Source organism: Anguilla rostrata, chromosome 15, assembly GCF_018555375.3.
Source record: "Anguilla rostrata isolate EN2019 chromosome 15, ASM1855537v3, whole genome shotgun sequence".
NCBI classification, from domain to species: Eukaryota; Metazoa; Chordata; class Actinopteri; order Anguilliformes; family Anguillidae; genus Anguilla; species Anguilla rostrata.
Window position 1 is genome coordinate 5,437,693 of NC_057947.1, and position 26,254 is coordinate 5,463,946.

At 48.5% G+C, this 26,254-nt stretch overlaps 2 protein-coding genes across 2 annotated transcripts; one reads left to right on the plus strand and one right to left on the minus strand.

Annotated features, from left to right (window-relative positions):
* Nucleotides 1-1,357: 1,357 nt before the first annotated feature.
* desma (desmin a) lies at nucleotides 1,358-13,342 on the minus strand. The gene is made up of 10 exons (XM_064310426.1): nucleotides 12,685-13,342; nucleotides 8,044-8,104; nucleotides 7,748-7,847; nucleotides 7,102-7,123; nucleotides 6,685-6,799; nucleotides 6,379-6,504; nucleotides 5,920-6,140; nucleotides 5,620-5,663; nucleotides 4,726-4,811; nucleotides 1,358-2,869 (listed from the first exon to the last, which is right to left on the minus strand). Exons 1-10 carry the CDS (start codon nucleotides 13,263-13,265, stop codon nucleotides 2,828-2,830), a joined length of 1,398 nt encoding a protein of 465 aa, XP_064166496.1. The 5' UTR covers nucleotides 13,266-13,342; the 3' UTR covers nucleotides 1,358-2,827.
* Nucleotides 13,343-17,737: 4,395 nt separating this feature from the next.
* On the plus strand, nucleotides 17,738-26,124 carry dnpep (aspartyl aminopeptidase). Its single transcript, XM_064311040.1, is given in 16 exon segments — nucleotides 17,738-17,969; nucleotides 18,474-18,564; nucleotides 19,085-19,173; nucleotides 19,284-19,397; nucleotides 19,895-20,020; nucleotides 21,233-21,357; nucleotides 21,530-21,614; nucleotides 21,785-21,873; nucleotides 21,875-21,887; nucleotides 22,117-22,194; nucleotides 22,535-22,618; nucleotides 22,770-22,930; nucleotides 23,194-23,233; nucleotides 24,440-24,541; nucleotides 25,310-25,477; nucleotides 25,911-26,124. Coding segments are annotated over 16 exon segments (1,422 nt in total). The 5' UTR covers nucleotides 17,738-17,963; the 3' UTR covers nucleotides 25,962-26,124.
* Nucleotides 26,125-26,254: the final 130 nt, after the last annotated feature.

Here is a 26,254-nt window from a genome sequence, read left to right on the forward strand (position 1 = left end):
AAGGGAAAAGAACCCCAGTGATGGTGGATGTGGATGGAGGAGTGCAGTTTGAAATGCGGTAATAGTGCACGAGTTCCCCCTGTCTTAAATAACCAAATCACAACCTTTGCGACTCAAACTGAAGAGCAACTCTCTACCACAGACACATCTTCTCACTACGTAAATGCAGACTGAAGACAGTGCAGAATCATTTTACCATTTTTACAAATATCCTCGCAGTGTTGGCCTTCTTTTAACATTTAAGTTTACGTAATTTTGTCCTTGAAAATGAGACAGAAATATTACAGTCAATGTAAACTGTATAGGGTTTTTTTTTCTTCTTTACCAACATGTACGGTATTGCACGGGGGTGAAGCTTCCTGTGATGATGGATATATGAAGACATGAGAACGTGTCAGTTGAGTCATCATGTTATTGTGTTATTGTGGTAGCTGCTGATTGGGCCATTTAGCTGCATGTGACCTTTACCCTCGTTTTGTTTAGATCTTTCAGTGCTATTACCGTTCTTGCCATTAACTGTTATATTTGAACACGGTTCGGCTGCACGCGACACGCCTTCCTTTGACTTATATCCGTTTGAGCCCAGCTGGCGAACTGCGGCATTTCTAGCAGCACGAGCTCCGACATGCTTGTCTGAGCTCCCCCGATTTAGCAACACAGAGCGCTGCAGCGTGAGCATGATTGGGCATTCCAAATTGGAGAGAAAAAGGGGGGGGGGGTTGCGCAATCAGTGTTGATTTGAGACAGTGACGACAAGCACGTGCTCTCGTCCAAAGCATGCTACGATATGCAGACTTCCTATGATGCAGCCGTTTACGAGCTGGACTTGCACAGACATGAGAGGAAGAAGAAGCTCAGAAGACTGAAGAAGAAGACTGAAGCTCAATGGGCAGACTTGCAGCTGAATCTCTCTCTCTCTCTCTCTCTCTCTCTCTCTCTCACTCTAGCTCTGTCTCCCTTTCTCTCTCCTGGAGAGAACATAGTGCTGTCAAATAAGTACCCACAATTCCCTGCTTTATTGACTGCCCACCCATCATGAGCTCAAACGGCACATTGTCTTAATCTTACTGAGAAGACCTGTCCCAGGCCTCTGCTGCCTTCACATTTACCCGAGAAGTCTGTGCTGATCACATGGATGTATTTCACATGCTACCAGTCACGCACAAAACAACCTTCCTTGCCATGCTTTCTTTTTAAAGATGACTTTCGTTTACAATTAATATATACATTTTTAAACGATCATTTTATTATGACTCGCTGACTTAACGTGACACGATGGCTATTTCTGAAACAAATCCATTTGCAGTGTTTGACTGGTAATCCGCTCTGTTAATAGAGTATCAATGACAACAAACCATGAAATTGCAAAGGGCGTGTATTTATTGAGCTCACTGGTTTCACGTTACATCTTTACCTTGTGGTCATTGCATACAGTTCCAGAGATAACGTTAACTGGCATGTTAGCTAACTAGCTACAAACTACAGCCAATAGCAACAACCGTATTAGCATTAGCTGGCAACAACAAAAGAGAAGACTGGTGTCTGTGAAAACACGTAGTTTATTACTGAACTAGATAAATAGCCACTACATGGTACAGTGAGTTTAAGATATCAACTCACGTAACTACACAGATTGAACCAATTTTTCTGACAGATGTGTAATTATCAACTGCTAGTGTCAGACTCAAGTGACAGGTGCAAGTGCATTGCAGTGACTTTGGCAGTATAAAGAGTGATAACACGTTTGACGCTCCGTGAAACTCCAGCAGTACGTTGGTCACATTTGAATCTTTGCTCATTGCCAAAAGTGATTTTTTTCTGGCGAAATGCCTGAAATGTTGTAGAATACAGAGCCAGATCTTTGGCTTTGTCCAAGTACTCTGAAGTAGCTTGCTCCTTGCACTGATCTGAAGGTGCTTTTCCACCTGGAAACATTGGAACTTGGGGGGAAAAAAATGATGGAGCAAAGGATGCAAATTTCTAGCTCATAGATACAGCCCTATTACTGAGTGGGTCGGCAGCCCTTGTGAAAAGCCAGAAAGCCAAGATCGCTCTTCAGTGAGGCCACAGACCCCCATCCTCCTTCTGATTGGACCAACATGCTTCAGCCACACCCACCTACTTCCTGCCATGCCCAGCCGTACAGACACCCCACAGTGGAAACAGCATGTGTGAAGCGGATGGCCACTATGATTGGAACTCTGCAACTCAAACGGTGAGATCTTTTTTCGTAATAAGATCATCTTATGAGTGTAGACTTCTGCTGCCTAGAATGGCATTATTTAAACTGTGGGAGATAAACACACATGCGCACACATACGTGCATGGATGCACACTCACAATAGAGACTCAGCTGTAATCACAGTTTTTTCCTTATGGAAATGAAATATGTTTGAAAATAGATTGAAATATGATATCAATATACTGCAACACTTCAATATGTTGACAAATATGCACATTGGTTCTTTAATATATTGCAATATATTATGCTCTGATGAAATATAATTTCACAGTCCATATATTTGCAATATATTGCAGTGCATTCTATTTCTGTATGGGCAGCAGCGGTGCATTTTGATCATTCACTTTCTCCTGTCCTCTTTTTCTCATTACTTTTATTTTCTACCTTTTTCATTTTTTTTTCCATTTCTGCAGTGCTTATCAAGCCTCTGTGTCATTGGTGAGCCGTTTACTTGCGTGCATTAAAAACTGTGCCAGCCCTTTAACAAATTGAGGGGTCACCATTTGGATGCGAATGTCTTTGTTTTTTTTTACACATAATTTTGTTTCTTTTTTTTTCCTCCTTTGCTTTCCTCTCTTCTGTGTCCTACATGACGTCCTCCTGGTGCTGAGTGGATTCACTGACGACCTGGAGAGTGGAGACAGGGGGGGTTACTGGCGGCTCACAGACAGACAGACAGACAGACAGACAGACGAACGAACAGACAGGCCCGGGGCACGTTCACAGGGTCAGTGAGTGCTCATGCGATTGTGTTGCTGCTGCTTCTCCTCAGCTTCACTCTGACAGGGTCACACTGACAGTAAGTCCCTCGTATCTGTAACGCTCCTTGCTACAACGCCTCAGTGTCTGATTAGCCCCAGGAGAGAAGCTAAAAGCACTGGAGTCTCACCTAATCGATTTAGGCCCTGAATCAATTCGTTTATAGTAAGTATAAAGCAGACAAGTCTACCGTATTTAAGCCGATTTCTCTTTTTCTTCCGGTAAGGAACCCCAGTAGAGGCTAACTGTGTGACCTGGTCTTTAAAGCCTGATCAGAGACGGTGTGTGGGCTAGGCTAGCAGCGGAGGTGGAGGAGGAGGAGGAGGAGGAGGCACAGTGTCTGTGCTGCAACACTTCCCCTCCCGACACCCTACCCTACCACTGTGCAAGTCTTGAGTTTGTTGTAATGTTTGTAATGTTTGTAATATTTCTATGATGTTGCTATGTGCTGAGGTTTTTCTTCGTTTCAATGAAAGGAGTGCCCTCTCGTTTCATTGAAAGGACTGTTTTTTTTCCTCCTCCTTCCTCCTGTTCTCTCATTTCTCATCTAATAAGATGGCGCCGCAGATGGCTGCCTCGGTGTGTTGACCAAAACAAATTCCTCGTATGTGCAAACGTACTTGGCAATAAAATACGATTCTGATTCTGATTCTGATTCTGATTAAACTGGCCGAGAATGTGCGTGCAGGCTGTCTGCAGTGACGCGCAGCGAAGACGTGAGGTGCGTGCGCGTGTGCCGTCTGGCGTGAGGGACACGGCCGTGCTCTCTCACAGTTCCCAGATCGGTGGATTCTGGCCAGGAGTATCAGCTGAGGGGGTGGGGTGGGGAGGGGGTTGGCAGTGGCAGTGGAGGATTTGGGGTAGGGGTGGGGGGGGGATACTCTGGCAGAAGCCAACAGGACTTACACAACGAGCTCATGAGGCCCCCCTCGGCTATTCGTAGCTAGCCTAAACAAACCAGCGGAGAACACATTTACTCAAGAAGTCAAATCTCCATTATTAAATATGAGCAGGTTTTCTCTCCTTACAACATGTGATCGGAGGTAGTCAGTAAAGAGATGAAGCTAGTTTTCCTGTGCTCTCCTCCACTTGAGAGTATTTCTTAACACTGCAGCTAACAAATGCTGCACAGTCAGGTATATTCAGCAAACACAGTCTAGAATACATAAAGAAGCACAGTCTGGGGTATTAAGCAAACACAGCACAATCTCGGCTATTTTAATAAACGTGGCACAGTCTGGGATATGTAACAAAAAAGCACAGCAGTCTGGGATATTTCATAAACATGGCGCAGTCTGGGATACTTAACAAACATGGTGCATTCTGGGATATTTAATAAATATGGCGCAGTCTGGAATACTTAATAAATATGGCGCAGTCTGGGATACTTAATAAATATGGCGCAGTCTGGGATACTTAATAAATATGGCGCAGTGGGCAGAAGTGGAGCAGGGGTAAGAGCAGAGCTGTGTCTGTGATTCTGTGGAGACCCCATCACACTCTGTAGGAAAGCTGCTGTACTACACTTTCAACTGCTGCTCTGTCCTGTGTGTGTGCATGAGCGTGTGTTTGTGTGTGTGTGTGTGCGTGTGCGTGTGCGTGCATGCATTTGTGTGTGCGTGCGTGCGTGCATATGTGTATGTGTCTGTGTGTGTGTGTGTGTGTGTGTGTGTATGTGTGTTTGTGTGTGTGTGTGTGTTTGTGTGTGTGTGTGGATAGCTCACCTCTCCATCGCGAGTCTCGATGGTCTTGATCAGAACTGTTTTTTTGGAGTGGACTTCAGATGAGCGTTGATGCTCCGGACTTGTTTCTATGGAGACAGAGTTGGAGCCAGGCATTTAATCACCTCACTGCCAGCAGGTGAAACCTGTGTGTGTGTTTCTATTTAACAGCCCAACAGTGAGACCTGCATGTGTTCCTGTGTAATCAAGAGGCAGGCAGGACCTGTATGTTTTTAAACCTTCGTGCCTTATGAACCCTGTCACCTGGGGGCAGCATTTTTGAACATTGCGGTCACAGACATGTCTGCTCTCAGGTAAAAAAACTAAAGAATGCTGATGTGCGTAACAATTCATTCAGCTCGTCTATGCTTGTTATTTGCCGGTGAATTGTCTAGTGAGTAGGTGGTACTGTGTCAAGCCTGGCTTTGAACACCCTAAGGGTCTCTGCTTGCTGCGGTGTTCTTTCTGCAATGTGTCAGTGCTTACTAGCCGCACTGGTGGAAAACAATGTCTCCAGGTTACCACATAAATCTAGCTGCCATCTACATGCCAATTTGCTCTAAGTTTAGAACTTAAATGCAGAGGAGGGAATGAATCAGACAACAGCTGCTGAGTCTGAGGAGCATTGTCTCCCTCTGGTGGTAAAAATGAGTCATAACAGGAAATGGGCAGTGTGTAATAAACCGGTGTGAGCGTGACTTCTCGTTTGTGCATAAACCTTTAGCATGTAGAAAAGTTGCAGCGCCGTATTTTGTTAAAGTGAATCAAAGTTTTGTCAAAAACAAGTTTATCGAAAGCAATTGCAGGTACAGCAAAGTTAATTTAAATGTGTAACTTCTCCTGAATTTTACATTTAGAAAGGAACATTGTATATGAGTGTGACATCAGTTCATTCACCTCGGAAGCTGAGGCTGGAGTATGCCTGCACAGGAATGGAAATTCTGGAAAAGAGAGCGAAAAGATTACCAGTGAGTGGTAGCAACAGAAAGGTAACCAAAGAAATCCCACGAGGTACACATTTAATGGTTATACCATTATGTCTGGCACACACTCAAGGCCTATGCACTCATGTTCTCACAGCCATTGCACTGACATCATGGATACCCTTGAACATATATTCTGATATTCAAAAACTTCTTACTTCTAAGCTTCTCTATTTGCTCTCTCTCGCTCTCTCTCTCTCTCTCTCTCTTTTACCGGCTCTCCTCTCCTTCCAGCAGCTTCCTGTAGGTGGCGATCTCTACGTCCAGGGCCATCTTGACGTTGAGCAGGTCCTGGTACTCGCGCAGGTGCCTGGCCATCTCGTCCTTCATGTTGGCGATCTCGGCCTCCAGACGGGCGATGGCGTCCTGGAAGCCTCCGGCCTCCCGACCGTGCTGGTCCTCCATCTCCCTCATCTGTCTCATCAGAGACTCGTTCTGCAGAGAGCGGGAGCGAGAGAGCGAAGCAAGAGAGAGAAAGAGTGGAAAAGAGGAAGACGATGAGGAAAAAGACAGAGAGCCAGAGAGAGAATTTGAACGTGAATTTGTGCGAGGGTGGAACACAAGGCATGTGGGGTAGGGAGAAGAGGAGGAAGATGGAGGGGAAGATGAGAGAAGTGAAGTATGGATAGAAGTTGTGCAGGAGAGGTGCAGGCACAGGGCTCAGGGTACTCACGGTCCCCTTGAGGGAGTCGATCTCGCAGGTGTAGGACTGGATCTGGTGCCTGAACTCCATGGTCTCCTGCTTGGCCTGACGCAGGGCATCGTTGTTCTTAGTCACGGCCTGGTTCAGATCTGACACCTGCAGGCAAGAGAGAGGGGTTCAGACCCCACACCTGGAGCAGGTTCACAACCCTAGCACCTGAGGGACAAGTTCACACCCCACACCTGCAGACAGGTCCACACCCCACACCTGGAGACGGGTTCACACCCCACACCTCAGAGACAGCTAGCAGAACCCCTATTTGCTGCGTTGCCGCACCTTGGACTTGTACCACTCCTCTGCCTCGGAGATGTTCTTGGCGGCGATGCCCTCGTACTGGGCCCGGATGTCCCGCAGCGCTGCGGTCAGGTCCGGTTGGACATGCCATCCGAGTCTGCACTCGCCCGCACACGGGTGCGAATGCATGCCCGATACGCACTACTGAGTGCAGGAGTACTGCAGCAGTCGGCACACAGAGTCTAGGCACAGGTACTAGTCAGCACAGAGGGAGTGCACACGAGTCTGCACGAGTACTGCACCGGAGTACAGCACACGGAGTACTGCACACTGAGTACGCACACGAGTAGCAGTACGGCACACAGAGTACTGCACACAGAGTACTGCATCACGAGAGCACGGGCTGCACACGGAGTACTGCACGACTGCACACAGAGTACGCACAGCGAGTACGCACACGAGTACGCCTGCACACGGAGTACTGCACACGGAGTACTGCACACGGAGTACTGCACACGGAGTACTGCACACGGAGTACTGCACACAGAGTACTGCACACGGAGTACTGCACACGGAGTACTGCACACGGAGTACTGCACACAGAGTACTGCACACAGAGTACTGCACGCTGCACTTAATGCTGCACTTTAATGGGCCCATTAGCAAATTTACTTCAGACACAATGCCTGATAAAATAGTGAATCAATAGATAGCAATTGTGCAATAAATTGGTAAAAATAATTCAGCCTGGTTTATTAGGAACTAATTACTCTCAGGAAGTGTCTCATTTGTGTTTAACCCAAGGACCCGCAGCTCTCTCTTCCTCTGTGTTTGTATTTATAGCTCTGTATGTGTGTCATAAAATGGCATAACCCTGCCAGTCATAACTCAGTGGGCAGAACGTGCTCTCATGCCGTTCTCTCTCTGAGGTTTATAGTCAGGAAGGTCAGAAAGAGAAGCGGGTGCATTCCTGTTGTGTGTGGGTACGCACGTGCGCACACCCATATGCGTGCGTGCGCGCGTGTGTGTGTGTGTGCACATGTATGGACGTTCATATTAACACACATTTACGCGTCCGTGTGTGACAGTACGGCTGTGTGTGGACAGACCTCCTCGTGGATCCTCTTGAGGAAGGCGATCTCCTCCTGGAGGGTCTCGATGCGTCTCTCCAGGTCCAGCCTCGCCAGGGTGGCGGCGTCCACGTCCTGCGGGACAACGAGGCGCGTGAAACAGGCCGCTCGCTACACACTGCGCCGGCGACACAGCCGGGGGTTCGTGGGACGGGGAGGGGGTCGGTGCAGATTCGCCCTCATGAAGACGAATTGGCAGGCAATGATCGAATGGCTGCGATATTGGCAAATGAATTTTGCAAATTGTGAATTTAAATTAAGAGAGACTCACAGCTCTGAATGCGGCCAGGTTGTTCTCAGCCTCATCCTTCTGAAGAATTTCCTCCTGCAATCTGAGTGAGAGAGAGGGAGAGAGGGAGAGAAAAAGAAAGTGATGAGAGAGAGAGAAAGAAAGAGGAGAGAGAGAAAGTGGTGAGAGAGAGAAATGAATTGAAATTCAGAACAATACTTATTTAAATTTCTTGCACTCTCACAGATTGCTCTCGCTAACACATGGAGAGGGTTGTCTGCTATTTCCACAGAACTTTGTTTGGTGTCCTTGGCATTCTATGTCGGAGTCCTTGAGCCTGTGCTCAGGTCTGTTTTTAAAAGCACACAGTGCAGCACATGTGACTCATCCTTTTATTCCCTTACCCTCCTGCCTATAGGGTCTTTCTAATAACCTGCCCGCATACTGGCAAGACGAGACTCGAATGGTTGTGAACTGATCCATTGATTTTTGTCTGCACATCCAGTGCTGAGGTATTTAACTGAGTAAAGTGAAAGGGTGGGCGGAAGAGGAGAGTGGAGGATGATGCATCTCTTCTGCACCGAAAACCCAGTTCGGTTACTTCCTTTTATAGACTAACAATGGGACCTCCGGCGCGGACATCTTCCAGACGTCTTCCAGGAGATGGGGCTGGGACAGCCGCCAGAGGAGCGGTCCATTCCCAAATAAGCAGCGGTGGAGAGAGCCTCAGGACCAGCAGGACCAAGGTGCCTCTTTCAACACCCTGCGCTTTCTTTCACATTCTCAAAGCACAAGAAGACTTTCTTTGAGTGATCATAAGCATGACATCATAACTTCATAAGCGCTGCACAATCAATCATGAATCTCGATGTCTCTAACAGCAAATAGGCATGTAGTGTGTGTGACACTTATGGTAATGTCAGTTGGTGGATTGGTGGTGACATAACATGCCTTATACCTACTGGCGTATGTATACATTTGTGTTTATGAATGTTTATGTAGTGCATGTGAAGGTGACATCTACTGTGTACAATTGGGTCATGTTGATGTTACGAAGGGCTATTTAAGGAAGTGGTTCCCAGTCCAGTTCCTGGAGATCTACTCTCATGTAGTTTTTCATTCCAACGCTAAGAAAGCTCACCTGTTTCAACAGCTGGACATTTAATTGGCCTGCTGATTAATAGAATCAGATGTGCTAAATTTGGGTGGAAATGAAAACCTCCAGGACAGTGGACCTCCAGGAGCAGTGTTGGGAACCACTGATTTAAAGACAGTGCTGTTGGATTTTTTCATTGGAGTGACTCTTCGTGTGTCACAGTTCAAATGTTTTCAGAGTTAAAAAACCATATGGAGACACATCTTTTGCCTTATCTGAATGCAGAAATAAATTGGATACATAGCCTTGCAGCTTGCATGTGGCTTGTGTTCAGTCCAATGGCCAATGGCCTGACATGATATGTGTGGATATGATGATGTGGGAGCGTGGAGGCCTGTGATGTAACAGGCAGTTTGCACCCCGTTGTCTCTGTGGGCTCAGGAATAGCTGACCCCCCCCCCCTCCAGCCTCATGGGCACGTGCAGCATAACCCTGCAGCTGCTCTGAGGACAGGAAGCAAGAAGGTCAAAAGCAGTGGAGAGCAAGGAGAGTCAGGGGCTGGCTAACTGAGCATGTGCAGTGAGACAGGCTCCTACTGAGCATGTTCAGTGAGACAGGTTCCTACTGAGCATGTTCAGTGAGACAGGTTCCTTCTGAGCATGTGCAGTGAGACAGGCTCCTTCTGAGCATGTGCAGTGAGACAGGTTCCTTCTGAGCATGTTCAGTGAGACAGGTTCCTTCTGAGCATGTGCAGTGAGACAGGTTCCTTCTGAGCATGTGCAGTGAGACAGGCTCCTTCTGAGCATGTTCAGTGAGACAGGTTCCTTCTGAGCATGTGCAGTGAGACAGGTTCCTACTGAGCATGTTCAGTGAGACAGGTTCCTTCTGAGCATGTTCAGTGAGACAGGTTCCTTCTGAGCATGTGCAGTGAGACAGGCTCCTACTGAGCATGTGCAGGTGCACAGCTTCTAAAGAGGAATTCTCTTTCAGGGCGTGCCAGCGGAAGTAACCATTTTTTGGCTTCTCAGCACAAATAATGACGTAATAAGCCAGCAACCTCAAAGGACTGTGCTGTAACATTTGAAGAAGAAGCTCCCTAAAAATCCAGAAACTCCAAAGTTTGCCATATGGAAAGTGGGAACCTGTCCGCACTACATATTATAGCAAGTTATTTTGATTATACGAGGGAGAATTTCATACATTAAAATGTCTACGATAAATTGTGCAACGTGATGATTTTGCGTTCTAACCTTGATTCTGTAATCTAACAAATTCTATAGTGCAGCTACTACAAGGAGTACATCCTTTGTATCGCAAATAGGAGACTTGTGCATTCCCAGTATCCATTGCACAAGGGGCCGATCAGGAATGATATGATCAGCCTCCAATCTCGCCCATCGAAAACAGCGGCATCCCGTCATCCATTTATATACTGTCAATGGTTTTAAATGAGCATTTGCGAAAGAGTGCAAAGTGCATTTGTAGTAAGTAGGGCTCTAACTGAGCATGTGCAATGAGACATACCCCACTGCGCATGTGCAGTAAGAAGGGCTCTAAACTGGGCATGTGCAATGAGATTCTCATTTAATTTTCCTGACATTTTCCCCACACCAAAACTATGTGCAAGCTGCAGGCCTTAATATTTATAAAGCTCCCTTCCTATTTGTCGATCAGATCTAATTCTTTAGACTGACCGCTCTTGTTCATTTCTAGAAATGACCCAAAAGCACCGCCAGTGCAGAATTATGATGCCATTAACCTTTCCCTTGGAGAGCAAGGGCATTCCCTGCCTGACTGGCAAACAGCACCATACTGTAGGCATGAACGGAGTGAACACAAGCCACATGCAAGCTGCAAGGCTTTTTTCTAATTGTATTATTAGATAAGGCAAAAGATGTGACTCCATATGGTTTTTTAACTCCGAAAACATTTGAACTGTGTCATACATAATTGATTCGGACCATTTGTTAATATTTCAGTTATTGAATAATTTGTCCAGTTAGTATTTTTTTGACATTCAGCATCACTGTTTCACATTCCAGTGCTGTCAGTGAATGTGTTGATTTGTACAATCTGTATGTCGAGTACTGTAGACCTTATGGGCCAGGGAAATGTGTTATGCCTTGTCTGTAGCTAATGGCAGCAGTTTGGGGCTAGAGAGGGTCTATAGAGGGAGGGCAAATTTGGGCTGGGACAGCTGCTTTGCTTCAGGACTCATCCAACCCAACAGGTGCGTACACCTGTCTCTTCACTCAGCCCATTTACTCCTCTTCCTCGCTATTGCTCTTCCTCTTGAGAGTCTGACCCAACAGGGATATTATAAATGATGCTGTCGACCGAACATTAAACAACATTCCCCACATCTGAGCTCATGCCCACTGCCGTTCCCAGTGTACCACCCATGACCCAACTCAAGCACTGATCTATTAATATTAACAGGAGGAGCACAAGTACCAGTGTACTCTCAAGGGAGAATCATAGACTACGCTCACACACACACACACACACACACACATGCATGCACACACTCAAGCTCGCACACGCACACACACACACACACACACACTGGGTGAGCGTGTATTTTTAGGATAGGGGGGGAATGTTGAGAGCAGAGAGGGCGGGACGAGAATAGCTCTCTAATCTGGCAACAGCCCTGCATGACTCTGCCCGTCTGATACTCTGAGCGTGTGGTGATAGAACCCTGGAAGTGACTGACCCCAGGTCAGCCTCAGTGCATGTGCTGGTATTGTCCTGTGCAGAGGTCTCTGTGTGCAGCTGACCCCAGATAGGCCACCAAACAGGCTGTTTGGCGTCAGCCTGTGCTGCTGTCTTTACACTGACTGGTGGCTTCCTGCTCCCACACAGCTTCAGTGATTCAGCAGCTATATCGGTTTGCCGTGGGCTATAGTTAAATCACATTGCTTTCTTTAGAGAGTGACCCATAACCACCTCCAGCCCTCCACTGAATTCCTGAAGAGTTTCCAGTGCTGGTAATATTAGGAATTGTTGATGGGTGTTACTGCCTGTGGTTCAGTCCCAGCATTTAGCAGTGACACCCCTTGTGACTCTTAGTAATAAACCCCACATCACATTTCAGAACCAAGCATGAGACACACAGCCACACTTTAAACATGGCACAACCAAGCAAGAGTTTATAAGGAGCAGGGGAGCGGTGACCTTTCACATGATGCAAGAGAAATGGCTTGTGTGTAGTATCTTATTCAGCTCAACCCTTACTCAGCACCATGACACAAAAAAAAAATAATACTCAGCACACAAAATGATATCACTATTAAAATTTGATGACCACTTAGCCCCTCAGAGTATGGCAGACAACATTACTTTGCTCAACTTCAAGCAGAGGGCTGAACGAGAAGTGAAATGCATATTAGTTTAGAACAACGCTTATTAGTTGATAATGAAAGGCAGTGAGATGAGATGAGGATGCAGTTTGGTTCTCTCTAGCTCTCATCTTTCTCCCTTTCCACCTCATCCTTCTTTCTTTCTTTCTTCTTCTTCTCTTTTCCTCGCAAAGCGTCCTGACCCTTTTTCTCTCTCTCACGCGGAGCCCCCGCCCCGAGCCTCACCTGAGCTTGAGCTTCTGCAGGTCGTCGGCCAGGTTGTCCCGCTCCACCTCCACGCGGGCCCTCTGATTGGTCAGCGCCTCCACCTGGCGGCGCAGGTCCCGCATCTCGTCCTCGTACATGTCGGCGACGCGCGTGGGCTCGCGGGCGCGCAGCCGCTCGATCTCCACCACCAGCGTCTGGTTCTGCTGCTCCAGGAAGCGCACCTTCTCGATGTAGCTGGCGAAGCGATCGTTCAGGTGCTGAAGCTCGGCCTTCTCGTTGGTGCGCGTCTGCAGGAAGTCCTGGTTCATGGCGTCGGCCAGGCCGAAGTCCAGCGTCTCGCCCAGGCCGGCGTAGGAGCGGGAGGAGGCGGCCGCCGCGCCGCCGCCGTAGCCCGAGGAGGAGGAGGCGCGGTAGCTGGAGTAGCTCGGGTACGAGGAGCTCTTGGTCATCTCGTAGGTGCGGGAGGCCATCTTGGAGGAGCCGGAGCCGCGCCCCGAGAGCACGGAGCGGGACAGCGAGGCGGGGAGGCCGAAGCCCGAGCCGAAGGTCCGGCGGTAGGAGGAGGCGGACTGGGCGGAGGAGGCGTACGAGCGGCTCATGGCTTGGCGGGAGTTCCGTGGGACGTGGCGCGGCGAAGAGCAGGAGAGACCGGGGCTGGAGGTGCGAATACAATGAGGGGCGCTCCGTCCCAAATCCGCCTTTTTGTAGCTGCCCCCGCCCCCTTTCACTCTTCCCCCCTCACAGGCCCTCCTTTGTTCCCTCCCACCTTACCCCACCTCCCTCTATTTCTCTCCCTCTGTCTCTCTCATTCCCTTTTTCTGTGATGTCAGCTGTCGCAGTCCTGGATTCCAGTAGCCATTCGGGGCCACTGTCAGGGGACGTGTGTGTGTGTGTGTGTGTGTGTGTGTTTGTGTGTGTGTGTGTGTGTGTGTGTGTGTGTGTGTGTGTGTGTGTGTGTGTTTGTGCGTGTGTGTGTGTGTGTGTGTGTGTGTGTGCGTCTGTGTGTGTGTGTGTGTGTGTGTGTATCCAGCCTCCAGGCTGCTGGTTAAATGAAACCCCATGGTTGAAGTCGAGACAGAACACCTTTGTGGCGCTTCCAATGTTTTCACCTTTCAAATCTCCAAACTGCATTTCTTCAGACGACGTTCTTGGAAAGATGAAATTAGATGCCGATGTGGAGTGGTGGTAAGATACCTTACTGAGGACTGACACAACTCCTACTTCTATAGCAAGTGTCTTTGCTCAGAATCTTTTGGGAATCAATACAAATCCATAAATAGGGCTCAGGATAGCCATAACCATAACCAACCTAATGCCAACCTATATTCATAATCTATGTCCACATGTGTATCATCAGAACTCTTGATGAGAAGCAAAGTAATGCGTATAATGTGTAATATAACTATCAAAAGAATAATACAATTAGAAAGAAAAGTTAGCACTTGAAGATGATGAGTGCTGACTTCTCTTTCTTTTTTTATGATTCGTTATCAAGTTTCAGCATCAGACAAAGTTAAAAGAGTTCATCTTTGTAAGTTTATTACCTCTGCCGAGGAGGTTATGTAATGATGTCTGTGCGTCTGTCCATCCATTTGTCCGTCCGTGAAAGACATATCTGGAAAAGTCATTGGCAGACTGCCATGAAATGTAGTGTGCACATTGATGCCAGGGGTAGGATATACAGGGGCAGGCAGTATTTCAACACGTGCCATTGTAGTTTGTCGATATATTTTTTTGACATTTCATATTTTATATACAAATATATTACATTACATTACAGGCATTTAGCAGACGCTGTTATCCAGAGCGACTTACACAACTTTGACATTGCATTTTACATTGTATCCATTTACACAGCTGGATATATATCTACTTAACTCCACATTTGGTTTTAGAAAGATTGTCAGTCTGTAGAATGTATTTCCTGGTGACACACTCTGTTGACATCACAGCTCAATAATGTGAGGAGGCGGGGTCACCCTGCTCTGATCTCCCTCAGGGGCTGCGCAGCGCTAACGCGCGTCTCGGAGCGAACAGGAACACCGGGGCCAATCGGGCTCTATAAGGAAAGGCATCCCTGGTCCAGAGGTGTGCGCTGGCTCTTCCCGTCGCGTCGAGTAAATCATTATTCTGTGTCTCAGAACACGTAAACACCGGGTGCCTTTAACAGTCGTGTCATAAACACAGCAGGCTCGGGGCGGAATGCTGTGAATTCTGGGAGCTCGGGGGTGGGGAGAGACGGGTCCGAAGCCCCTCGGGATACGCCAGGCCGGGCGCCGCGCTCGAGCGACACGCCGGGGGTGCAGTCGGTCCTCCACAACGGCGTTGAGTCGGAGGTTCGTCGTGCGGCAACGCAAGCGTGTGCAGATGGGGCCAGAGACAGAGATCATAACCAGGGGCGATGCTGAATATGTGCTCCAGTCAAATGGCTGCGTGTTCCCCACGTTGATTCTCATAGGGAGTGAGACATGGCTGAGGCCTCAGGTCAGACCGGCTGAGAGGTCAGGTACAGACCTTACCTTGGGCTGTGTTTTCGACCTCTCCTCGCTGTCAGAAAAATAATGGGCTTAACATTTGAGAGGGAGAGAGGGATGCGTCTTCTGGCTCTGTTTTGTGACATGGCCTCTGGAAAGAACAGACTGAGAGATTGTGTGTGTTTTTTTTTTTTTCGAACGTGCTGCCTCTTCCTTGCCATTAAAGGGAAATTGCGAACTCATACCATACTTGTGTGCTGCAGAGTTTGAGCTGCTTATGTTTGTGTTAGCCAGTTCTTCAAATCCATCTACACATTCTACTCTGTATTGTTACTCTCTGCCATTAGAAAGATGCCAGCATTGATCTGTGCTTCCAAGGACTGTAATTATGAATATTTATGTGCCTTCTGTTTTTTTTTGGTATTAAAACTATGAAACACAGAAGTTAACAAACAACTGAAAAAGGCATAATGGATAATAGTATAATATGTAGACAACAGCCTTAAAAAGTTAATGAATTAAATGAATGGGAATGTGAAAGTACTACTATACGTTATATAGGCCAGAAGAATAAATAATATAGGAGAAAATGTACATTTCATGTCATATGTTAAATTGGAGTATAAGGTGGGTAGCTAGCTGTGATCTGATAGCTTTTTCTCTGCTCGCCACACCCAAATAGTCAATGTTCAGGTAAACCTCAGGTAAGTGAAAGTGCGTACTGTGGAGGTGAAGTGAAGCTGATCTCATTCCTGTGGAAACAGGGACTCAGTCTCATGATTAAAATGTCATCACGCAGGCATGTTACCAAATACGAGCCCAACACCCCCCCCCCCTCCCCCAAAAAACCAAACTTCCTCAGCCTGGGGTAACAGTTCTGCACTCCACAGCTGCGGGTGTCACCGCTATATTTAGAGCTTCAGAAACGACACTGTCACCGTTCCAGCCTCCCTGGGGCTCGTCAGGAAAGACAGGAGCTGACAGTGGACTGTAAACATCCCCTCCGACTTAAACTTTCCTTCTCTCTCTCTCTCTCTCTCTCTCTCTCTCTCACTCACTCTCTCTCTCTCTCTGTCTGCTCTCTCTCACTCAGCACTATATAAGGGAGAGGGATGTTGTGGGTGATGCTCTTTCATAAAGAATGCAGATACGAGTGATAATGACTGGTAGGAACCTCTCTTCCACTTGTATGAGATGGTTGCCTCCTTGAATAAATAGGACACCTTCCTGCTCACCACCTTTCTTTCTCAAATCATTTTCAGTTTCCAAAGGTTATAAACAAAGGTTATAAACAACATCAGAAAACCAGACTGACAAGAGGAGAGCCTGCTAACTCAAACCCTCCCTCCCTCAATGATGAAATGGCAAATTTATGTACCGCCAGTATTGCGGAGTAGTTTAACTACATGTAGTTAAGTACATGTTGTTGAACTAGTAATTTAATTACATTTTGCAGCAGTTTGCTGGTAGTTCAATGACATTCAAATGTGTGTAGAGGTTGTCGTAGTTCATTACTTTTTTTGTCATTTTGAGGTGTAGAAGAATTCATTTCTCACATGCATGTCATGTTTGGGGAAACATGATAATGATTTTTACAACGTAGTTCGAACTACAGTTTTTGAGTAATTGTAGTTTTGAAAGCTACATTTCTGTGTAGGGTAGCTTTCATGTAGTCTGACTACTGTCAGTGTGAAGTATTTGGTGGTTTGTACAACTACGTTTTCAGAGTAGTTTCCCCAACACTGTGCACCGCTCTGTAGCGCTCCCATATCCGAAGTCTCCAAAAGCCTCCAAAGCTCTATATTACCAGGACAGAAAGAATGAGTAACTTTCTGTCTATCGTGGAGCTCACATGGCATATAGAAAGGTCTTGGCAGTGAGAGGGGGAGGTGGCAGGAAGGGGAGGTGTGACTCCAGGTTTAAATGCCAGGGCACACTAACAGAAGGGATTTAAGGAACATGTGAATGGTGACAGGTGCTCTTTCTACATGCCACTGTTGCCAGGCAACGGGTGCAAACACAAAGTTTCAGATTCCTTTATGATTAGCCTTGAGAGGAGATATTGCATTATTCTCCACACTGAGATTAATAATAATAATAATGTCGGTAACTTTTACTATAACTTTTTTAACACGTTTTTAATTGATCCTCAGTCCTGGATTTTAGGTAGCTCTTACTTTGTCTTAGTACATGTACAATCTAACAAGAAACGTAAAACAAAAGCAAGACTAGAGAGAATCAATCCCTAAACTGAAGGTATAATGTCGCAGCGAAATATATTTATATTTGCGTTGCAAAAAGACCGTCATACGGAAGAGGATTAGGGCCACGTGAGAAAAAAAATTTGAGTTCTGACTTTAAAGTCAGAATTCTGAGTTATGACTTTAATCTCTGACTTTAAAGTCAGAACTCAAAATTTTTTTTTACATGTGGCCCTAATCCTCTTCCGTACCGTCGAAATGTGAATCGTTAAATTTTTTCTGTACTGGTTGTCCTAAACCACCAAGCAAACAGGGGGCGTGATTCTTTCTGAACATACGTCTTTAGCAGACTATCTGGGGAGGAAATCTGTCACTCGAGGAGCGAGGATACTGCACTGCGCAAAATTCTGCGCAGGTTTATGAATTGTATCTTGTTGAGATTGGCTAATGTGAACGGCACGTTACTAATCTGAACCATCTGGATTATGTGATAATCTGTGCACAGTTTTTAAAGACTTGACACCCTCGAACAATGTGTATGTACGATACGTAGCTGCGCTTTGACGTAAACGACCGCTGCCACTTTCTTTCTTTCTTAGGATAGTCGGGCAGATGGTCGTTGATGCAGGTAAGATAGCTAGTAGTATTGGTAGGTGACAAGAAGTTTACTATCGCTAGTTTTACGAAATGTAGAACTGGTAATAGAGCGATATTAGCTGGAGTTTGACGAGCTAAATCTTTACGTTAGCTAGCAAATACCGGCAAACATTGTCAGTTTACTATCGGAAACTGTGGAAAGCTCGTTTCATGATTTCCAAACATTAGCCAGCTCTATATCAAACAAACAAGTAGCCTGAGTTGTGTTTCAAGTTGGCGAGCTAGTTGGCTTGCAGTGTAATTCTCTTGAGTTTGTATCTATGAAGGTTTGGGGCAGTCTTTAATTCCCCCCAAAATGATCTACTGCTTATGATTATTTATGTTCCACAATAATGCTTACAAAGAGTCCTCAGAGTCAAAATCAGCACAACAATTAAACTTGCTGTGTGTTTTGTGATAAAGTACTTTAGCTGCTTAACTACGTATGTGAATAATTATCCCTGACTTCTTCTAACTGATTTCATTCCTTCACCAGTCCATAATCATGAAACCCTCAAAGGAAGCCGTGCATGCCGCTGCAAAAGAATTCATGCTCTTCTTGAATCGCGGGGTATCTCCATATCACGGTAACTTTAATTTGAATTTGAATGAATTTTCGGTTGCGATTTGAGCACGTTTCAGCTGAAACCTGAAGACATGACACAAGTCAAGTATATATTGTATAGGCAAAGATGGTAAATTGGTCTTTGGCTTTTGCAAATATCTCGGAATCTGAGAATAGCTCAGGGTGCATCAGATTCATCGGTATTTATTATCTCCTTGTAACTTGTTACTTGATTAAACCTGCTTCTATTCAGTGATGAGGCAGGCTAGAAGGAGAACTTTGTGTATAAGGTGAATATTCTTAGTTCCACCAATGTGGACGTTGATCCTAAGATAAACCCAGACAGATTCTTGCTGGCACAGGCAGGATTATGTCGGCCTAGGTGTACTAACCTTTGACCTTCTTGTGCGCTGGCAGACAGCGCAAGTGATACATCGTGGTGGCACATTAACCTTACCGCTTGTGTTTTCTGTGTTATTGGTTGTTGGGCTACTTTATTGTTTCTCCTGCCTATGGTGTTCACCTGCCGTTTTCCTTCGTAGTGGTGGAGGAGTGCAAGTCTCGGCTGTTGGGAGCTGGCTTCACAGAGCTGAAGGAGGCCGATCACTGGGATATTAAACCAGCCAGTAAGGTGTGTTTTTTTGTTTGTTTGTTTTCTTGTTCATTCACATCCTGAAGTTGTGAACCAGGATGGAAACCCAAAGCTTGTCTCTCACTTTGGCCCTGTCTGCTTGTGCACAGTATTTTGTGACCAGGAACTACTCCACCATCGTGGCGTTTGCAGTGGGCGGGCTGTACCAGCCGGGGAATGGCTTCAGTCTGGTTGGGGCTCACACGGACAGCCCCTGCCTGAGGGTGAGGCCTGGGGACGGGAGAGGGGGTGCTCTGTGAGGGATGTGGGGAGATGTGCAGGTGTGACGGGGGTACACCTGTCTGCTTCAAGCCTGGTGGAAGCAGCACTAGAAATCTCCCTGCTTTTTGCGGCGAAACCAACATTTTGTAAGCAATCAGATAAATGCAGTGGAGGCAGGTCTAAGGTCACTATGGTGATTCAGACAGAACCATGAGATATAAAGAAGTAGTTCAATGGAAAGAGAAACTGTCGAAAATATGTCAAACTTTCAGAAACCGCCCTTTGATAATCTGACTGATCAACTACGACTACTACTGCAGTAAGTGCAGTTCCCGGAAAAGCAAAGCGAGAGGCTCTTTAGGTGTGACCGTCTGGGTTCTGAGACGAGGGTGTGTGGGTGATGGGGAAGATCCGGGGTGCGGGGGGATTAGTGCTGAGTGAAAATGTGGGCGTTGGCTCCGTGTGATGCGTACGGTGGCCTGTGCGTACCTGTGTGCAGGTGAAACCGCGCTCTAAGAAGACCCGGCAGGGCTGCCTGCAGGTGGGGGTGGAGTGCTACGGAGGGGGCATCTGGAACACCTGGTTCGACCGGGACCTGACCGTCGCCGGTCGCGTTATGGTCAAGGTAGGAAAGGCCTGGGTGCGCCCTGGTGCGTGTGTATCTGTGTGCACTTATGCACGTGCATCGGAAGGCGAGTGTGTGAGTGTGTGTGTGCGTGCGTGCGCGCGTGCGTGCGTGCGTGCGTGCGTGCGTGCGTGCGTGCGTGCGTGCTTGCGTGCTTGCGTGCGTGCGTGTGTGTGTGTGTGTGTGTATGTGCGTGTATGTGCGTATGCATGCGTATGTGAGTGTGTGTGTGCGTGTGTGCGTGTATGTGCGTATGCATGCGTATGTGAGTGTGTGTGTGCGTGTGTGCGTGTATGTGCGTATGCATGCGTATGTGAGTGTGTGTGTGTGTGTGTGTGCGCGTATGTGCGTATGCATGCGTATGTGAGTGTGTGTGTGCGTGTATGTGCGTATGCATGCGTATGTGAGTGTGTGTGTGTGTGGTGTATGTGCGTATGCATGCGTATGTGAGTGTGTGTGCGTGTGTGCGTGTATGTGCGTATGTGAGTGTGTGTGTGTGCGTGTATGTGCGTATGCTGCGTATGTGAGTGTGTGTGTTGCGTGTGTGCGTGTGTGCGATGTATGCGTATGTGAGTGTGTGTGGCGTGTATGTGCGTATGCATGCGTATGTGGCGTGTGTGTGTGTGCGTGTATGTGCGTATGATGCGTATGTGAGGTGTGTCGTGTGTGCGTGTATGTGCGTATGCATGCGTTGTGAGTGGTGTGCGTGTTGCGTGATGTGCGTATGCATGCGTATGGTGTGTGTCGTGTAGTGCGTATGCATGCGAGTGAGTGTGTGTGCGTGTATGTGCGTATGCATGCGTATGTGAGTGTGTGTGTGCGTGTGTGCGTGTATGTGCGTATGCATGCATATGTGAGTGTGTGTGTGTGTGCGTGTATGTGCGTATTAAAAACGTGTTCACGGGGTGCATGTGCATGTTAAGGCGTATTCACGGGATGCGTGTGCATGCGTGTGCATGTTAACGTGTGTTCACGGGATGGGTGTGCACATTAATGCGTGTTCATGGGATGCGTGTGCATGTTAACGCGTGTTCACGGGATGCGTGTGCATGTTAAGGCGTGTTCACGGGATGCGTGTGCATGTTGAGGCGTGTTCACGGGATGCGTGTGCACGTTAAGGCGTGTTCACGGGATGCGTGTGCACGTTAAGGCGTGTTCACGGGACGCGTGTGCATGTTGAGGCGTGTTCACGGGACGCGTGTGCCTCTGCAGAGCGGCGACCGCCTTGTGCATCGTCTGGTCCACGTGCCCCGCCCCCTCCTGAGAATCCCCCACCTGGCCATTCACCTGCAGCGCGACATCAACGACTCCTTCGGCCCCAACAAGGAGAACCACCTGTGAGTGAGGGAGGAGTCAGGCTGGGGCTTGGGGTGTGACATTTCCCAAAAGTCTCTACTGAAGGACTACAGATTCCGCTTTTATATCAATGTATGTGATGCTAATCTTTTCCCATACTCTCTTTCTGTCTCTCTCTCTCTCTCTTTCCTTTTCTCTCCTCTCCTCCCCCAGGGTGCCCATCCTGGCCACTGCGGTTCAGGAGGAGTTGGAGACGGGCTGCTCTTCGTCTGGTGATGCCTGCAACGCTACCACCACGGTAACAGGGATACAAGCTTCTTAATTATAATGCACTGTGTGTGTGTTCGTGTGTTGTGTGTATATGTTTGTGTATATATATGTACAGTGTATTTAATGTGTGTGTGTGTGTGTGCAATGCGTATATATAATATGTCATGTAAACAGTGTATAACATACTGTGTGTGTTAGGCGGAGAAGCACCACTCCGTTCTGATGCAGACTCTGAGCACCGAGCTGGGTGTGCAGGCTGAGGCGCTGCTGGACTTTGAGCTGTGTTGCGACTCAGCCTGCGGTTGAGTCTCGGCTCCCCGACCTCCCTGCCTCCGCACTGCCCGCCCTGCCCCCCCGCCTGCCCGCTGCCCCCTCCCCGCACCGCCCTGCAGTCTCCCCCACCTGCATCACACTCTGCCTCCCTCTGTACTGTCTCTGTATAATTCACTGTTTCATTTCAGCAGTTTGCCTATGCGGAATATAGTGTTACTGTCTGTTAACTGTTAACGTGTCTGCGTTTGTGTTCACAGGCGCTGGGTGGAGTGTATGAGGAGTTCATCTTCTCTCCTCGTCTGGATAACCTGCACAGCTGCTACTGCGCCCTGCAGGTGGGTCTGCGCCCAAACGGCCTCCTCTACTGTCATGTGACCAGTCATGTGACCAGTCATGCAGTTCCACGCCACACGCGTGTGCAGACGCACACTGACTAACACACTCACACTCCGCTTTCTTCTACAGATACGCAGCCGCTCTGGTGTTCACTCTTATAGATGCACAGTAATGCATGCCTTTGCACTCCACACTCTCCTACAGACTCTCCTCCTCCCTGTCCTTTACATCCACTCCATACCCTTCCATTGTGTCTCAGTCTCACGGACCGCTCATGCAGTTCAGCTCCACATGCTTCAGATGTTACAGTATTGTAATGTAATGCCTGTGCCTCCCCAGGGTCTGATAGAGTCCAGCAGCTCTGCTGACTCTCTGTCCAAAGAACCCAACATCCGCATGGTGACTCTGTACGACAACGAAGAGGCAAGTTCACCCCTCCAGATGCGCAGCGAACCGTGTTTGCCAGGTCCCAGGGGGGTCCCTGCTGCACTAACGGCACATAATAATACGCGAATGCGATCGTGTTCATGCGTTTCCCAGAGTGCACCGCGCGTTAACGCGTGTCATTCTGCAGGTGGGCTCGGAGAGCGCCCAGGGGGCCATGTCCAACCTGACCGAGCTGATCCTCCGTCGCCTGGCGGCCACGCCCGGCAACCTCACCGCCTTCCAGGAGGCCGTGCCCAAGTCCTTCATGATCAGCGCCGACATGGCCCACGCACTGCACCCCAACTACCAGTCAGTCTGACCCCCCCCCCGTCTCTATTTGTACCCTGTTGGTCTGCGACTTTGGAGAGCACTGTAATGAAGTCGTTTCTCCTCTTGGTGTCACTGTTGCACCCATATTTACTGGTGTGCTTATATACTGTCTGTATTTATATGTGTACGTATGTATGTATGTAATGTGCGTACACACACACACACACACACATATACTGGCCATTACAGGCTTTATACCAGCTGACAGTTTAATTTCCCCCCCACCTCCACCTCCACCTCAGAGAGAAGCATGATGACAACCACAGACCAGCCTTCCACAAGGTACGCAATCCTACGCAACTTTCCTCTACGAACCGCTGCAGTTTCCTCATAAGTAGTACAGACACTCTGAAGTAAAAATGCCCCACTATTTCCCCTTCTTTCGTTTGTGTGAGTTTCTGGCCTGCGACGCTCGTGACCGCACTGTTCCTGGGTAAAATCTGAGCTTTGGATCGTGTCGTGTGTTTTGAGGGCTTCGGCTGGCTTGAAGCCAGGGGTTCTCACACCTTTGACAAGCAAGCTGACGCTGAGATTGAAATTGCCCGTATATTATCTTATTCTCTCTTCTTTTTTTTTTTTCCTGAACGTTTAATTATATATATTTTTTTGCTGAGTCGCTCGTTTGAAGCGGTGAAAGGATTTTGTTCCTGTGCGGGAAGGCCTCGGACCCTGAGCCTCAATCTCTGAGCCTCAAACTCTGACCTCAGACTGTGAGCCTCGGACCCTGAGCCTCAATCTCTGAGCCTCAAACTCTGGGCCTCAGACTGTGAGCCTCGGACCCTGAGCTCGATCTCTGAGCCTCGAACCCTGAGCTCAATCTCTGAGCCTCAGACTGTGAGCCTCGAACCCTGAGCTCGATCTCTGAGCCTCAGACTGTGAGCCTCGATCTCTGAGCCTCGGACCCTGAGCTCGATCTCTGAGCCTCGGACCCTGAGCTCGATCTCTGAGCCTCGGACCCTAAGCTCGATCTCTGAGCCTCGGACCCTGAGCTCGATCTCTGAGCCTCAGACTGTGAGCCTCGGACCCTGAGCTCGATCTCTGAGCCTCAGACTGTGAGCCTCGGACCCTGAGCCTCAGACTGTGAGCCTCGAACCCTGAGCCTCAGACTGTGAGCCTCGAACCCTGAGCCTCAGACTGTGAGCCTCGAACCCTGAGCCTCAGACTGTGAGCCTCGAACCCTGAGCCTCAGACTGTGAGCCTCGAACCCTGAGCCTCAGACTGTGAGCCTCGGACCCTGAGCCTCAGACTGTGAGCCTCGGACCCTGAGCTCGATCTCTGAGCCTCAGACTGTGAGCCTCGGACCCTGAGCCTCAGACTGTGAGCCTCGGACCCTGAGCTCGATCTCTGAGCCTCAGACTGTGAGCCTCAGACCCTGAGGCTCGGACCCTGAGCTCGGACCCTGAGCCTCAGACTGTGAGCCTCGGACCCTGAGCCTCGATCTCTGAGCCTCGAACCCTGAGCCTCAGAGCGCTGTGTTTCCGTCCTCAGGGCCCCGTCATCAAGTTCAACAGCAACCAGCGCTACGCCACCACGGCCGTGACCGCGTCCGTGCTGCGCGAGATCGCGGCGCGGGCGGGCGTGCCCCTGCAGGTAAACGCCCCCCCCCTGGCCCTGCCTCTTACCTCCTTTCTTCACTTTATTTCTTCTCTCTTTTTCCCCCTCTGTTCTCCCTCCTTGCCGGGGCTCTGTGGCCCCTAACAATTGGGCATGAGAAGTGTCAGGAACCTATAGTTGGGAGGAGTGGTGGTTTTCACTGGCTGCCATGCAGTAAAATGGTAAATGGACTGCATTTATATAGCGCTTTTATCCAAAGCGCTTTACAATTGATGCCTCTCATTCGCCAGAGCAGTTAGGGGTTAGGTGTCTTGCTCAAGGACACTTCGACACGCCCAGGGCGGGGTTTGAACCGGCAACCCTCCGACTGCCAGACAACCGGTCTTACCTCCTGAGCTATGTCGCCCCAGCAAAATGTGCAGCGTGAAGTCAACGCTAACAATGTTAATAAACAAGCCCCCCCCAGTGATAAGTGTGTGCTCTGTCAGGGTGAACTTTGGCTTATTTTAAACCTAGCCATTTTGCTCTGTGTGTTCTCACACTTGCCACTAGGGGTCCTTGGAGTGAGGGACAGTCAGTGTAGAGTACAGTATGTGCTTTAGAGCAGTGGTTCTCGAACTCGGTCCCGGGGGGCCACTGTGCATGCTGGTTTTCATTCCAAGCTCAGCAGCAATCCCAGAATTTTAACAAGGGGGTCCTGAGGTGAGGTAAAGGGGTGCGGGTGTAAAAGCCTCTCTCCCGCACGGCTCTTCGGCGCCGTGGAAACGCGTGACCGCGGCGCCATGCCCGTCTCTGTGCCCCCAGGACGTGATGGTGAGGAACGACAGCCCGTGCGGGACCACCATCGGACCCATCCTGGCGGCCCGCCTGGGCATCCCGGTGCTGGACCTGGGCTCGCCCCAGCTGGCCATGCACTCCATTCGGGAGATGTGCTGCACCTCCGGGGTCCTGCAGTCCACCGCCCTGTTCAAGGTACGCTCCTCTGTTCCTGCACCTCCGCTGTCAGAGCCAGTCTGTGACGCCGTCGGCGTATGTAAGAATCGCACTGCTAGCTGGCTAGCGGCTGCAGTCTATCAATCCACTGCTCCGTTTCATAATGACTGTTATAGCGCACTTCAGACCTTCCAGACTAACCATTCGGTACATTTCCGGCTGGAATGTTTTACAAAAATTGTATTTTCTATTTACTACATAAATTATATTATGTGAAGGATATAAACTGAAAATGATTTCTCTGATGAAAAATGACTCAAAGTACATGTTGGATTGTGGCCATCCGATTTCGATGTTCCCTAGCGTCTGTTTGAGGGGGGGGGGTGATGTAATTGAGGTGAGACGGCGCAGCGGATCGCAGCGTTAGGGGGTGTTTAACGCGCCCCCCCCCCATCTGTCCTTCTCTCCCCAGGGCTTCTTTGAGCTCTTCCCTGCTGTGCGGAGTCTGGTGACCGTGGACTGAGCGTGCGAATGTGAGAGAGCCTTGTCTCTCTGCGTTAGCTCTCACACCACAAGCCCACTAGGGCTCTCCCACCAACACCACTTCCTCCCCCCCCATTTTAAAATACTTGGCATCTACAAAATTGTACTTTTTTTGCAAGGTAGGAATTAAATTGATGAGCCCCGTGGGAGCACTGTTGTTTGTATTTGTTTGAATGTCCCATGCGTACATGTAGAATCTCATGGAGGTTGAATGATGGTATTAAAAGGGGTGGGGAGTTCAATGCTGGAATAATTTCAATTGGTTCCTGTTTC